This window comes from Salvelinus namaycush, chromosome 40, assembly GCF_016432855.1.
Source record: "Salvelinus namaycush isolate Seneca chromosome 40, SaNama_1.0, whole genome shotgun sequence".
Taxonomy (NCBI): Eukaryota; Metazoa; Chordata; class Actinopteri; order Salmoniformes; family Salmonidae; genus Salvelinus; species Salvelinus namaycush.
Window position 1 is genome coordinate 22,119,930 of NC_052346.1, and position 15,203 is coordinate 22,135,132.

Below are 15,203 nucleotides of genomic sequence, written 5' to 3' on the forward strand. Positions count from 1 at the left end.
CACTGAGCTCTTCAGGAAGGCCATTCTACTGCTAATGATTGTCCATGGAGATTGCATGGCTGTGTGCTCAATTTTATACACGGGTGTGGCTGAAATAGCCGAATCCACTAATTTGAAAGGATGTCCACATACTTTTATATATATAGTGTAGTTTGCACCTTGTATTCCCCTAAGATTATTTAAATAAAGTTTGTTTTATTCACATTTTTGCACTTGTTTATGTCTTTCCTTGTCATTTGTAAGACTAAATGCTATTTGTAAATTGTTTTGGTGCAGAAACGTGTTTAATATACTATCCAGATAAGAAAGTGTCTGACCAAAGAAAAAAATATGGAATACCGTCAGTCACTAAAACATCTGTTACTCATTCACAGTAAAAGGCAGTGTATTCATGGATGCCAAGGAAACCTAGTCTTCCACCCCCAAAAGAAGTTGACCAAGAAAAAAAACATTAAATAATGTGTCTTTGTCTTTTCAAAAATGTCCTTCAATTCACAAGAGGCTGAATGTTTATCTCACCAGAGAAAAGCATCCGAGAGAAGGAAACAGTGCCCCTCTGTCTCAGTACGTGTAGCGTATCTGATGCCGTCTGGTCCAAAACAGTGTAACATTGTTGCTGCCCGTAGCATGAAATGCAAGGGAAGATATCGAGCATTTGGCCTCCCTTGATAAAAAAAAAATGGCCAATCAGCGTTGAGCTAAACTGAGTGAACTCAATTGTGAATGGTCCTGGCGCACCAAAAGGGAAGGGAAGCCAGTTTGGATTTGCCTTCAGACCAATCACATCACATGCTAAACATAACTGACAGAAAAAAATCTTGAATTGTTGCATCACGTTGTGTTGTTGTTCTCCGGTGGTTAGTTAGCTAAAATCGTCTCTTTCCTAAATTAGCCATGGATGGAGAGAGAGATTTTGACTTGTGGCTTTACTTAATTCTCCATACTGGCCAATGATTATAACAGCGGTTCTGATCCAACCATACATTGCGCCCCTGGCCTGAGAGGATGGAAGTCCAATATGTAGCTAGATGTAGTATGCTAATCTTATCTAGCTGATAATGGTGTAAAGTACTTGAATAGAAAATACTTGAAAGTACTACTTTAGTTTTTGGGGGTGTCTGTCCTTTACTATGTATATATTTTTGCCAACTTTTAAAGAAAATAATGTACTTTTTACTCCATACATTTTCCCTGACACCCAAAGGTACTTGTTACATTTTGACAGGAAAATGGTCCAATTCACACATTTAAAGAGAACATCCCTGGTCATCCCTACTGCCTCTGGCGGACTCACTAAACACAAATGCTGTGTTTGTAAATTAATGTCTGAGGTGTTGTAGTGTGCCCCTGGCTATCCGTAAATTTAAAAAACTGTGCCGTCTGGTTTGCATAATAGGAATTTGAAATTATTCATACTTTTACTTTTGATACTAAATATATTTTAGCAATTACATTTACTTTTGATACTTAAGTATATTTAAAAACCAAAAACTTTTACTCAAGTAGAGTTGTACTGGGTGACTTTCACTTTTAGTTGAGTCATTTTCTATTATGGTATCTTTACTTTTACTCAAGTATGACAAATCGGTACTTTTTCCACCACTGCTAGCTGGCATGGCGCATCGTTGCCCATGAAAGTAAGTTAGACGAGTGAGCAAGCATTTTAGCCAGCTAGCCTAGAACAACAGAAACTAAAAGTGTTTCGTGTATGACAGAGTCATAGACCGTTTAGGCAACATGAAAGAAGATGGCATTGGTGTTTCTCTACAAGTAGGGTGAGACAACATGTTTATCTACTTGCATGCATGCACCCACAGAAATCAGTACTATGGACAGCCATATCATATTTAGCTTAGGTATTTTTTTGATCCCTGTATTAGTGTAAGCATAGGTGATTAGATTATGTTGAAATGTTGAAGTTGAAATGGTGCTGGAATAGTGGAGGCAGCTCTTGTTTTCTTTGTGACTTGCGGTAACTCTTGCGGTAGTTCTAAATCAATAGTTGTTTAGTAGTCCGAAACATTACCTTGCTTGAACATGCTCTAGGTAATGTAACGTTTTGTTACACACTATGTTTTGTAGACTTCACTGGACAGATGTTGCTCTCCGGTTTTGGAATGAAAACAAATGTGTGGTTGAATTTATTCTGCCACTGTGTCTTCTTATTGTCTCGAGCCTCAGGCCTATATATCACGGTGACAAGGCATATGAACTTACAGCTATAGCTGTAGCTGTAATTATCACAACACATGGTTTGTAATATTTTTTTACCTTCCTCAGTGATTTTACCCATGCACCACTTTTTGGTAAAAAGGATTTCTATTAATTTCACATTATCATTAGAAAGTTGTGAATGGCAGTTGTTTTGGAGAAAAGCATTGATTATCCTATAAGATACACATTTGCACAGGTGTTTTTTCTTGACTGGTTTAACTGGTCAAACAATTTGAGTGATGTGGTTATATTGTATGTCATATCATTAAACGAAGCGCACCGCCATTTTACCATTTTTTTTACACACAAAGCCAAAAACATGTAAATACATCGACTCTTTATTAAATTACATTTAAATGATACAAGTTCAAAAATAAAAAACCTACACCTCTAGCTACGTGATTTATAAAATCATTTATCATGTTTTCCCACTCACTCGGTTTGACATAAATAACACATACAACCTTTAGAAAACGTGGTAATACCTTGACGGATTTGTTACCTAGCATATGTTCTTTCGACATTAGAAAGTTTAAACGTGCTATTACATACCTGTAGTAATAAATAGAAACAGACTCAAAGGTTACCGTCTTCACAGCACAGTTCTAGCGCTTCCTTTATCTGAAGAATGGTGCGCGCTTCCCCGGAACTACTTCTTCTTCTTCGGAGTTTAACGGAGGTTGGAATCTAATATGTTACATTACCGCCCCCAACGGGACTATAATATAAACCCATTATACTTTTGATACAAAATGGGAAAAGGGGAAAAGCAAAAACGTTTTAAAAACGGCACAAAAATAAATAAATAAATACTTATAAAAAAACACTCAACTAACACTACACTCATTAAAAACCCAGTACCCCATTCCACTACGTTGACCCTATCTGCTCCTGCACCACGCCAATGGCCTGGGAGGACAGGACACCACCACTCAACACACCCTGTACCTCTTCTGAAGTCAAATCGCACACTGCCTGGGTTGTGCTGGCCTGGCTGAATTGGGCTGGCGTGGGAGGACAGGACACCACAATGATATGAATGCATAGGCCTCAATTCACACCAAAGCAAAACTCTATAATGGAAAGTCACATGTTGAAGATGACATAGGAGTCAGCCAAAGTTACTTAGAAGTAACTCAACTTTATTCTCTGCATCTCTGAATGTCCACAATATTGTAAAACATGTTACAAAGTAGACAGTCCCCGTTGCCTATACCTTCCCCTATATTGTACATGGTATGACACTGATGGGGTGATTTTAGAATTTTGTTCAGTACTATTTACAGATTGCTGAAAACAATTAACCGATTACACACTTTTCTGTTCTGATGAAAACAGAATGCATTCGGGGGTCTCTATTAAGGCGCACAAAAACATATTTAATGGGCCTAATAATAAGAAAGTCAATTCAATGGTTAAAATTAATTCCTGTTTAATGTGGCATCAACATAACCAGTCATGATATTTTCATCTGATTTGTCAAACAAATCACTTCAAAATGTTTGCTACTTTTGTGCATGCTCTTCCACTCCCAATTTATTTCCACATCCAAACTGCATGTGAAACCTACTAGCGCCATTTGATGAATGGAAATAGACATCTGTTACAAAACACCAAAAAGTTTGCCTAAAGAAGTTCATCAATTGCCATTTGATTCGGCCTACATTATTTGGTGCAACTTGCAGACAAATTGACATTTTTTGTTGTCTGAAAAGTCTAATGTGCCTACAGTATATCATATATGTAGCCTATTGGGTAACGGCAAAATCATTTGGGCTTTTTTGGGCTTGGGCTCATTAAATGTGGTTAATGTTAATGTAGGTAGGGCTCATTAAATGTATTTAATATATGTCTCATCAGGCTCCGGTAGCATCAGGTTTGAATTTTCATGCTGATCAAAGCTCCAATCAAATCCAGATATTTATATGCTTAATAATGCTTTTGAATGACACTTTCGGTTTTTGCGGGAAATACCTGGTTACGCGGGAGGAAAGTGATTTATTCTCGGGATGGAACATTTGTAAGATACCGTGAAAATATTGAACCCTAATGAGCATACAGTTTGATTCACAAGACACCAACCAAGTCACTTACATATACTGTACCTTCAACAGTTCTAATGGCATTTTATGTCCATGATATGAAGTTTGTTGTAGTGACTGAGTAAGCCTAATTGTAAATGTAAGCATCAAAAGTGCCATGTTTGTACAGTTTATTATGTGGAGGAAACATTAAGGCAGCCAGGACCATACGCCAGGCCCGTTCCGTAGGCCGTACTGTAGGCCTACCTCTCACTGCAGTCCAGTGCCATGGATGGACATCTTTGAAGTTTGTCCTCTAGTAATTTAGGGGGGCAACTTGATGAAGGCCTCCTCACAATGGCCTTATTATACAAGGCTCTACAGAAAGATACAAAAACGACACAGGCTATTTTTATTGTTCACATTATTTGTGTTGATGATGTATTGAAGTCAAGTGGTTCAACATTCAAATGCAGTTTGATGTACCACACAGGACAGCTAAAAGGGCGTTGAGCCACCATGAGCCAGAATAGTTTCAGTGCACCTTGGCATCCCTCATTTACTCAAGTGTTTCCATTGTTTTGGCATTTAGCTGTATTTTCATCTAACATGTGTTCCTTCCTGGATAAACTCAAGAACAAGGAGATTTTCCTCAGGAGGTCTCTGAAGTTCTACATCTGTCTGGGTGTTATGTGCTTAATATATTGTTTATTTTCTAGAAATATATCCTTAGATACATTGATGAACTCAGTTGACAGTGGGAGTTAGCTAGCTATATAGCTATTCCCCAGCAGTTTCATCCTAGCTAGCTACCTAATGGCCTTTTTATAATCTGGATAGATAATACAAATGTATGAAGTTTCCCCTCGCATCTAGAGCTGCCTAATACAGCAAGCCAGTTGATAGTACAATAGCTAGGATGAATGCAATGTGTGACATTACTAGCTATATGGGTGACATTAGCTAACCTTAGATAATTGAGTGATGAAATCCAAAGAACGACATCACATCAGAAAAAGGTTTATAGCCAGACTGGAATTACTGAGTCTACCATTACAGATATCCACTGACAAATCTTTACATAAATGAGATCATCAAAAACATGTTGAAATAGCATTTGGCTGAATTAGCTAGCTAGATTTCGTACATGATAACAAGCACCTTGCTGTGAGTCCACCATGTTGCAATGTAAACATCCTGTTGTATGGGTGCCACCACCCATTTATCTAGCCAATCAATGGCATTATAACGAAAAGTGCAGTAGTTGCATGGTAAGAAACAGAAGAGAAAAAACACAGCTCAATCAAAACCATCTAAGCTATAGCACTTTAGACACACCCACTCCTTTCCAGATGCACACTGCTTTCCTTTAGACACACCCACTCCTTTGCAGACACCTCCTACTTTCCTTTAGACACACCCACTTCTTTGCAGACACCTCCTACTTTCCTTTAGACACACCCACTCCTTTCCAGATGTCTAATACTTTCCTTTAGACACACCCACTCGCCCTTACTCCGTTAGCCATATAGAGCCCCACAGTGGAGGTGTAATAATACCCATAAAACCTAGCAGTCAAACAGGGAAATAGTTCCAATCGTTTTTTCCACCATTCATTTTTCGTTCATTTTAGAAACACTTAAGATAAGGGCTGTGTTTCGTGTAGGCTTACCCTGGCGTGACATTTTGATAACCATGTAAATCTCTCTCGGACAAGGTGACTTTTAGTAATATATTCGGCTCTATTTCCTATGAGATTATATCATGTTAATTAGCATCGAAGTAGACATCATGCAAAACTACAAATCCCTGCAAGCTCCTGCACATCATCTCTAGCTGACACCTTTGCTAACAGGCATTATGTTAATTTAAAACTATCACAATTCCCAGAGTGCCCTGTTTGGGTGAAAGAGGTTGAGGTGTCAAGGATCAGGACTGTACAGCAAATCTCCTATGTGGAGGTGGTGAAGAGAGTTATAGTGGCAAGAGGCCCCAGTTCTATAGAAGACATGGTGGTGGATGCACCGCAACCAGTTGCAAATGTTGTACGTCAATCAAGTGATCTGGATACACTTATTGTGAAGAAGGTGGATATTTTAGTATTTATAACCACAGTTATGAATTCTACTGCACAAGAAGTCCAAGAAGCTGGACATCATTATATCTGCAGCTGAGAAGTTTTTGGGCCTCCAAGACTTCACGGAAGAAGCACTGCAAGGACTACTGTCGCCAGAAAATGTTTCGCCCTTAGAGGATCCTTCTGAGCCTGTGTAGGAACCTGATTAGAACAGAAAAGCAGGCTGATTTTAGTTTAATTTACATTTTGTAATTGATATTTTGTATTATTTTTGTATACTGTATGTACTGAACAAAAATATAAACGCAACATGTAGTGTTGGTCCCATGTTTCTTCAGAGAAATGTTCCATACACACAAAAAGCTTATTTCTCTCAAATGTTGTGCACAAATTTGTTTACATCCCTATTAGTGAGCATTTCTCCTTTGCCAAGATAATCCATCCACCTGACAGGTGTGGCATATCAAGAAGCTGATTAAATTGCATGATCATCATTACACAGGTGCACCTTGTGCTGGGGACGGGAGTAGCTGAGTAGGTGCTGCCTTGGCAGCAGCTAATGGGGATCCCTAATAAATATAAATAGTACAATTCCACTCAAATGTTTAGTTTTATCACACAACCCAATGCCACAGATGTCTCAAGTTTTGAGGGAGCATGCAATTGGCTGTTGCCAGATAATTCTATGTTAATTTCTCTACCATAAGCCACTTCCAAGTTGTTTTAGAGAATTTGGCAGTATGCCCAACAAGCCTCTCAATTGCAGACCACTTGTATGGTGTTGTGTGGGAAGCATTTGCTGATGTCAATGTTGTCAACAAAGTACTCCATGGTAGCATTGGGTTATTAGCAATTGCATTTTATCGATGGTAATTTGAATGCACAGAGATACCATGACAAGATCCCGAGGCCCGTTGTCCTACCATTCATCTGCCGCCCATTTCTGAAGGATCTGTACACAATTCCTGGAAGCTGAAAATGTCCCAATTCTTCCATGGCCTGCATACTCACCAAACATGTCACCCATTGAGCCTGTTTGGGGTGGTCTGGATCGACGTGTACCACAGCTTGTTCCAGTTCCCGCCAATATATAAACTCAGCAAAAAAAGAAATGTCCTCTCACTGTCAACTGCATATATTTTAAGCAAACTTAACATGTGTAAATGTTTGTATGGAAGTACCAAGATTCAACAACTGAGACATAAACTGAACAAGTTCCACAGACATGTGACTAACAGAAATGGGATAATGTGTGCCTGAACAAAGGGGGGGTCAAAATAAAAAGTAACAGTCAGTGTCTGGTGTGGTCACCAGCTGCATTAAGTACTGCAGTGCATCTCCTCCTCATGGACTGCACCAGAGTTGCCAGTTCTTGCTGTGAGATGTTACCCCACTCTTCCACCAAGGCACCTACAAGTTCTTGGACATTTCTGGGGGGAATGAGATCCGGGCTCTTCGCTGGCCATGGCAGAACACTGACATTCCTGTATCGCAGGAAATCACACACAGAACGAGCAGTAAGGCTGGTGGCATTGACATGCTGGAGGGTCATGTCGGGATGAGCCTGCAGGAAGGGTACCACATGAGGGAGGAGGATGTCTTCCCTGTAACGCACAGCGTTGAGATTGCCTGCAATGTCAACAAGCTCAGTCCGATGATGCTGTGACACACCGCCCCAGACCATGACAGACCGCTCCAGAGAACAGGCCTCTGTGTAACGCTGATTCCTTCCACGGTAAACGCGAATCCGACCATCACCCCTGGTGAGACAAAACCGCGACTCGTCAGTGAAGAGTACTTTTTGCCAGTCCTGTCTGGTCCAGCGACGGTGGGTTTGTGCTCATAGGCGACGTTGTTGCTGGTGATGTCTGGTGAGGACCTGCCTTTACAACAGGCTTACAAGCCCTCAGTCCAGCCTCTCAGCCTATTGCGGACAGTCTGAGCACTGATGGAGGGATTGTGTGTTCCTGGTGCAACTCAGGCAGTTGTTGTTGCCATCCTGTACCTGTCCCGCAGGTGTGATGTTCAGATGTACCGATCCTGTGCAGGTGTTGTTACACGTGGTCTGCCACTGCGAGGACGATCAGCTGTCTTAGGCATCTCACAGTATGGACATTGCAATTTATTGCCCTGGCCACATCTGCAGTCCTCATGCCTCCTTGCAGCATGCCTGAGGCACGTTCACACAGATGAGCAGGGACCCTGAGCATCTTTCTTTTGGTATTTAAAAAAAAAAAAAAAATCATAAAAAAAAAAAATTATTGGTGAGGCGGGTTGCAGGAAAGTGTTTTGAAGTTGAGTTTTTGGAAATAATCTTTGAAAGACAGGGTCCTGAAAAAGGGACGTTTCTTTTTTTGCTGAGTTTAGCAACTTCGCACAGCAATTGAAGAGGAGTTCCAGCAAGCAAAACCCTGCCCTTACTGGGATGACGCTGGGCCAATCGTGCGTCGCCTCATGGGTCTCCCGGTCGCGGCTGGCACGGGGACGCACTTCGCACTGCTTGATGAGGCAGGTAGCCTAGTGGTTAGAGCGCTGGGCCAGTTACCGAAAGGTTGCTGTATTGTGTCCGCAAGCTGACAAGATGAAAATCTGCTATTCTGCCCCCGTCATTGGCAATACGAATTTGTTCTTTACTGACTTGCCTATTTATATAAAAGGTTACATTTTTTTTTTAAACGACCTGCTGCGCTGCTCGGGAGGCTCCATCTACAAAGTTGTTAATGCTTATCAATTGTCTTGCACAAAGTATCAAAATACTAAAATACAACATAAACAGGACTCTTAAAAATTAAAGAATTTAAATGTTAATCAAAAAAATTATCACAAGAACAATGAGAAAATATGGAAAAATATATAATTAATGTAATTTTAATTTTATAAAGCTGCCAGAGAGTAGACCCAATCGGCCCGAGACCCAAGTAATACATTTGGGTCAGATAACTCTCACCGGAATCGGCCCGAGCTCAGTCCCCGCATCCTAGCCATAAGTATTACTGCCCGGGCCAGACTCCAGCCACATGACTTCGGCCGAGTCTGATTCTCAGCCCAGATCCACTGTGCTAGCTGGTGTGGGACAACGTCAGTCAGCAGCGTAGCCTAGTGGTTAGAGTGTTGGACTAGTAACTGAAAGGTTGCAAGATCAAATCCCCCAGCTGACAAAGTAGCCCGTCATAGAAATTAAGAATTTGTTCTTAACTGACTTGCCTAGTAAAATTAAAGTTAAAAAAAATGTGTCACGGAGCGACCCCTTCTCATGTAATGGGGTTTGGCGATCCCGGAAAGCACGGAAGGCGTTAGTGGGGGAACAGGAAGTTCCGGACAGACGCATAGAAATAGCCAGAACGGTTCAGTTAAGAAGATAACCTTTGTGTCCGTTTCTATTTATTACTACAGGTATGTAATAGGTTTAAACTTTCTAATATCGAAATAATATGTCATACCATTTTAGGTAATATATCCGTTAAGGTATTATCACGTTTAGTAAAGGTTTGATGTGTCATTTTTGTGTGAAGCCGAGTGAAGAAAGTGATAACTATTTTACAAGTTACGTAGTTAGAGCAGTTGGGGTTTGTCTGAGTGGATGTACATCATTTTCTCACGGTAATTTCATAAAGAATCTATTTACTTGAGATGTCTGAATTCGTTTCACAAGTTATTGGTTTTGTGTAAAATTCACGAGCTGGTAAAATGGCGGCGCCACTCGGTCTGCATCAACGCACATCAGTTCAGGCAGTGAGGGTGCAGCAGAGAGACAATTTACGGTTGCACTACGGTTTTGAAGCTGAACGTAATGATTATCAGTTTTCTACACATGTACTAATATTCAGAGACATTCAGTTGTTTCTATCTTTGTCTATAAATGTTACTATGGTGTGAACGGAATTATTTTGATTGAAATAAAACAGTGAAGACAAGGTTATTCAGGAAAATAGTACATAGTGCTGCCTAAAACATACTGTAACCTTGTACTGAATGTTTTTTGAGGCTTTTATGCAATTTATGTCAATTCAGGAAATCTACTATAAATTAAGTGCATTTAAGTTGTGTAGCCTTATTTAAAGTGTATACTTTGTCTAATGTGAATTAATTAATGTTTTGTTGTCAATGCTTAGCTACCAGATCTATTGAAGTGAGATCAGTGCTTGACTTGGACAGCAGCTCACCGGAGCAGAGTACCGTCACCTCACATTTCTACTGTTTGAGCTCATGTTCCTCTTATAGAATATTAGCTCAACAGTATTGTGGAGCTCCTGCACTTAAATATAAACACTAATTTTAGAGAAAGAAATTGCCAGAACTGTCAAGACAATAACTTTTTGTCTGTTTGTCTTTATTACTACAGGACGACTAGAATTAAGTCTGAGGCCGGTAACATCAACAGTGAGGAGAAACCCAGCCTGCCTCTCTCCTTCCACACTGAGTCCAAACCTACAGTCACTGGGTCCTGATTGTGACAGTGGAGCCTAGTTTGCAATGCAGAATCCAGAGATGGCATCAGTGAAGCTGGAAGACTGCAGTCAAACACTGGAGCTGAATGTCAACATTAAAGATGAAGAAGAGGAGGAGAAGATTGGGAAATCTGTTTCTCATGGTAAGAGCAGGTTCTATCTAACTAAGTGTGTTGTTCGTTCCAACTTCCCACTGTGCATGAAAAGTTGCAGTAGAACTGTTTCGTGTTGAACTGTTTCAATGAGAAGGTAGATGTTATTTCATGCTACTGACACTTGCATGGTTTGACACCAGTATTGCCAGCATTTATTTTATTCACTGAGCTATCTAGAGTGCTCAGAGTAGACTGAAGAAGTGAAGTAGATAAGCTGCCAGTGTTTTAAAGTTCTATGAAGTGAGTCTGTGTAGTTTTTAACTCTTGTGATAGTGAGTGGAGGATGATATAGCTCAATGTTTTTATGATACTTATAGAATAATTTTATTCCCATTTTGTATTGCACAGCCTACTGATATGAATACTTTCAGGTAGCCTAGTGGTTAGAGTGTTGGGCTAGTAACCAAAAGGTTGCTGGTTTGAATCCCTGAGCTGACAAAGTAAAAATATGTTGTTCTGTCCTTGAGCATAGCAGTTAACACACTGTTCCCCGGGCGCCGAAGACGTGGTTGTCGATTATGGCAGCCCCCCACACTTCTCTGATTAGAGGTGTTGGGTTAAATGTGGAAGACACATTTCAGTTGAATGCATTCAGTTGTACAACTGACTAGGTATCCCCCTCTCCCATTCGGAAAGTATTTAGACCCCTTGACTTTTTCCACATTTTGTTACGTCACAGCCTTATTCTAAAATGTATCAAATTAAACACTCATCAATCTACACACAATACCCCATAATGACAAAGCAAACACAAGTTTTTAGAAATGTTTTAAAATTTTATCAAAAATTTGAAACAGAAATACGTTATTTACATAAGTATTCAGACTCTTTGCTATGAGACTCGACATTGAGCTCCGATGCATCCTGTTTCCATTGATCATCCTTGAGATGTTTCTACAACTTGATTGGAGTCCACCTGTGGTAAATTAAATTGATTGGACATGATTCGTAAAGGCACACACCTGTCTATATAAAGGTCCCACATTTGACGGTGCATGTCAGAGCAAAAACCAAGCCATGAGGTCGACGGAATTGTCCGTAAAGCTCCATGGAAGGAAGAATTCACAAGCTGGTAAAATGGCGGTTCCCACTCTGTCTATGTCAACGGACTTCAGTGCAGGCAGTGAGGGTGCAGCAGAGAGAGACAATTTCACAGTTGCTCTACTGTTTTGAAGCTAAATGTAATGATTATCGGTTTTCTACATGTGTACTAATATTCAGATGTATGCAGTTGTTTCTATATTTATCTGTAAATGTTACTATGGTGTGAATGGGAAATACTATTGGTTTTTGATTGAAATAATACAGCGAATACAAGGTTATTCAGGAAAATAATACATAGTGCTGCTTAAAGCATACTGAAACCTTGTACTAAATGGTTTTTGAGTCATTTATGCGAATTTGGGAAAATCTACGAGAGGTTAAGTTCACTTACGTTGTGTAGACAAATTTAAAGCAGGTACTTTGTCTAATTTTAATGAATTTATGTTTTGTTCTCAATGCTTATATACCTGATCTATTGAAGTGAGATCAGTGCTTGACTTGGACAGGAGCTCACCGCAGCAGAGTACCGGCACCTCACATTTCTACTGCTTGATCTCATGTTCCTCTTATAGTATATTAACTCAACAGTATTTTGGAGCTCCTGAACCTAAAAATTAGTACCGGCATCTATTTCAGTCCAAGTCAAGCACTGAATTAGATAATTGAACAAGAAGAAATATATTTAATAGAGAGTAAAGAAAGTGCCGGAACTGTCAAGACAATAACTTTTTATGTTTCTCATTGTTACTACAGGATTAGAATTAAGTCTGAGGCCGGTAACATCAACAGTGAGGACAAACCCAGCCTGCCTCTCTCATTCCACACTATGTCCAAACCTACAGTCACTGAGTCCTGATTGTGACAGTGGAGCCCAGTTTGCACTGCAGGATTCAGAGATGACACCAGTGAAGCTGGAAGACTGCAGTCAAACACTGGAGCTGAATGTCAACATTAAAGATGAAGAAGAGAAGATTGGGAAATCTCTTTCTCATGGTAAGAGAATACCAAGATTGTGCAAAGCTGTCATCAAGGCAAAGGGTGACTATTTGATGAATCGCAAATATAATATATTTTGATTTTTTTATCACTTTTTTTGGTTACTACATGATTCCAAATGTGTTATTTCATAGTTTTGATGTCTTCACTATTATTCTACAATGTAGAAAATCGTAAAATTAAGAATCCCTTGAATGAGTAGGTGTTCTAAAACTTTTTACCTGTAGTGTATATCACACCAACTGACTGGTTCTTCTGATTTTGTTCACACAGGAGACCATGTTGAGACATTCTCTACATCCAGAGAGCAACAGCAGGAAGATCACAGAGCTAAGTGGTCTCACCACTGCCCACATTGTGAGGAGAATTTTTCAGTTCTATCAACACTAAAAATACACTTGAAAATACACCTAGGAGAGAATCTGTATTCCTGTACTGACTGTGGGAAGAATTTCTCAACATCAAAGGTTCTAACAGTTCATCAGAGAGTGCATACAGGAGAAAAGCCTTACTCCTGCTCTGACTGTGGGGCTAGTTTCTCTCAACTGGGCACCTTAAAACGACATGAACGTGTACACACAGGAGAGAAGCCTTACTCCTGCTCTGACTGTGGAAAGAGTTTCTCTCGACCCGATGACTTAAAAACACACGAACGTATACATACAGGAGTGAAGCCTTACTCCTGCTCTGACTGTGGAAAGAGTTTTTCTCGACTGGGCCACTTAAAAACACATGAACGTATACATACAGGAGTGAAGCCTTACTCCTGCTCTGACTGTGGAAAGAGTTTCTCTCAACTGGGTGAATTAAAAATACATGACCGTATACATACAGGAGTGAAGCCTTACTCCTGCTCTGAATGTGGAAAGAGTTTCTCTCAACTGGACAGTGTGAAAACACATGAACGTATACACACAGGAGAGAAGCCTTACTCCTGCTCTGACTGTGGAAAGAGTTTCTCTAAACTGGACAACTTAAAAAGACATGAACGTATACATACAGGAGTGAAGCCTTACTCCTGCTCTGACTGTGGAAAGAGTTTCTCTCGACTGGGCCACTTAAAAACACATGAACGTATACATACAGGAGTGAAACCTTAATCCTGCTCTAATTGTGTAAAATGCTTCACATCAACTCACCTAAAAGTTAATCAGAGAACACACACGGGAGAGAAGCCTTTCTACTGCTCTGACTGTGGAAAAAGTTTATTTTGAATGTGCCTGTTAAAAAGACACCAAGGTAAACATAAAGAAGAGAAGACTTACCACTGATCTGACTGTATGTTATTATTTTTGTAAACAACAGCTGATCTAAAAGTTCATTAGAGAACAGACACAGGAGAGAAGCATTACTTCTGCTCTGACTGTGGCAGGAGTTTCTCTGGCCAGATTGGCAATGTAAAGACACAACAACTGATACACACTTGAGAGAAGCCTTATCACTGCACTGACAGTGAGAAGAGATTCTACAATTTGGGCCATTTTAAAAAGACACCATTGTGTACATAAAGGAGAGACCTCATCATTTCTCTCAGACCAGCTAAGGTTAGTCACTCCCCTTAATTCTCATGACATTAAATAATTGGCAATGTTGAATTGGATCAAATGAAGAAAGCGTAGAACACTATTGTAATCCTATAGTTTCTCACTGTGAGAGAACTACAGAGGAAAGGGAGTGTTATAGAATGTTAGCCTCTTTACTGATCAGTGTGCACCTTGTCAGTTTTGGTGTGTTTTTTTAGCTTCTACTGTAAAGATATTGAGATGACCTTGGATTTGCCCTTAGGGTTGAATATCCTCTGTGAGGTGTCCACTATGGAGTCTGATGGTTGACTGGGTGGTAGTAGTTCCCTCTGCAGTTTTCTGTGGGAAAGAGCTGGTAGACACAACATGTACAGAGTGTACAAAACATGAAGGGACACCTGCTCTTTCCATGACATAGACTGACCAGGTGAACCCAGATGAAAACTATAATCCTTATTGATGTAGTTTTTATTATGAATTTATTATGGATTCATTATGGATCCCCATTAGCTTTCAGCAGAAAACAAGAGACTGCAGTTGCAGTGGGCTAAGAAATGGAAAGACTGGACGCTGGAGAATTTGAAAAACATTTCCTGGTCTGATGAATCCCTGTTCCTGCTGTTTCATGCTGATGGAAAGACTAGGGTATGGAGGAAACCACGTACATGCATCCAGTGGTGGAAAAATTACCTAACTGTCATACTTGAGTAAATGTAATGATACCT

The 15,203-nt window shown here is 40.1% G+C and overlaps 1 protein-coding gene across 1 annotated transcript; it reads left to right on the forward strand.

Moving 5' to 3' along the window:
- The first annotated feature begins 12,829 nt into the window (after positions 1-12,829).
- Positions 12,830-14,226, forward strand: LOC120033639 (zinc finger protein 239-like). Its single transcript, XM_038980074.1, has 2 exons — positions 12,830-12,952; positions 13,229-14,226. The coding sequence occupies exons 1-2, from the start codon at positions 12,856-12,858 to the stop codon at positions 14,053-14,055; spliced, it is 924 nt and encodes a 307-aa protein (XP_038836002.1). The 5' UTR covers positions 12,830-12,855; the 3' UTR covers positions 14,056-14,226.
- The last annotated feature ends 977 nt before the right edge of the window (positions 14,227-15,203 follow it).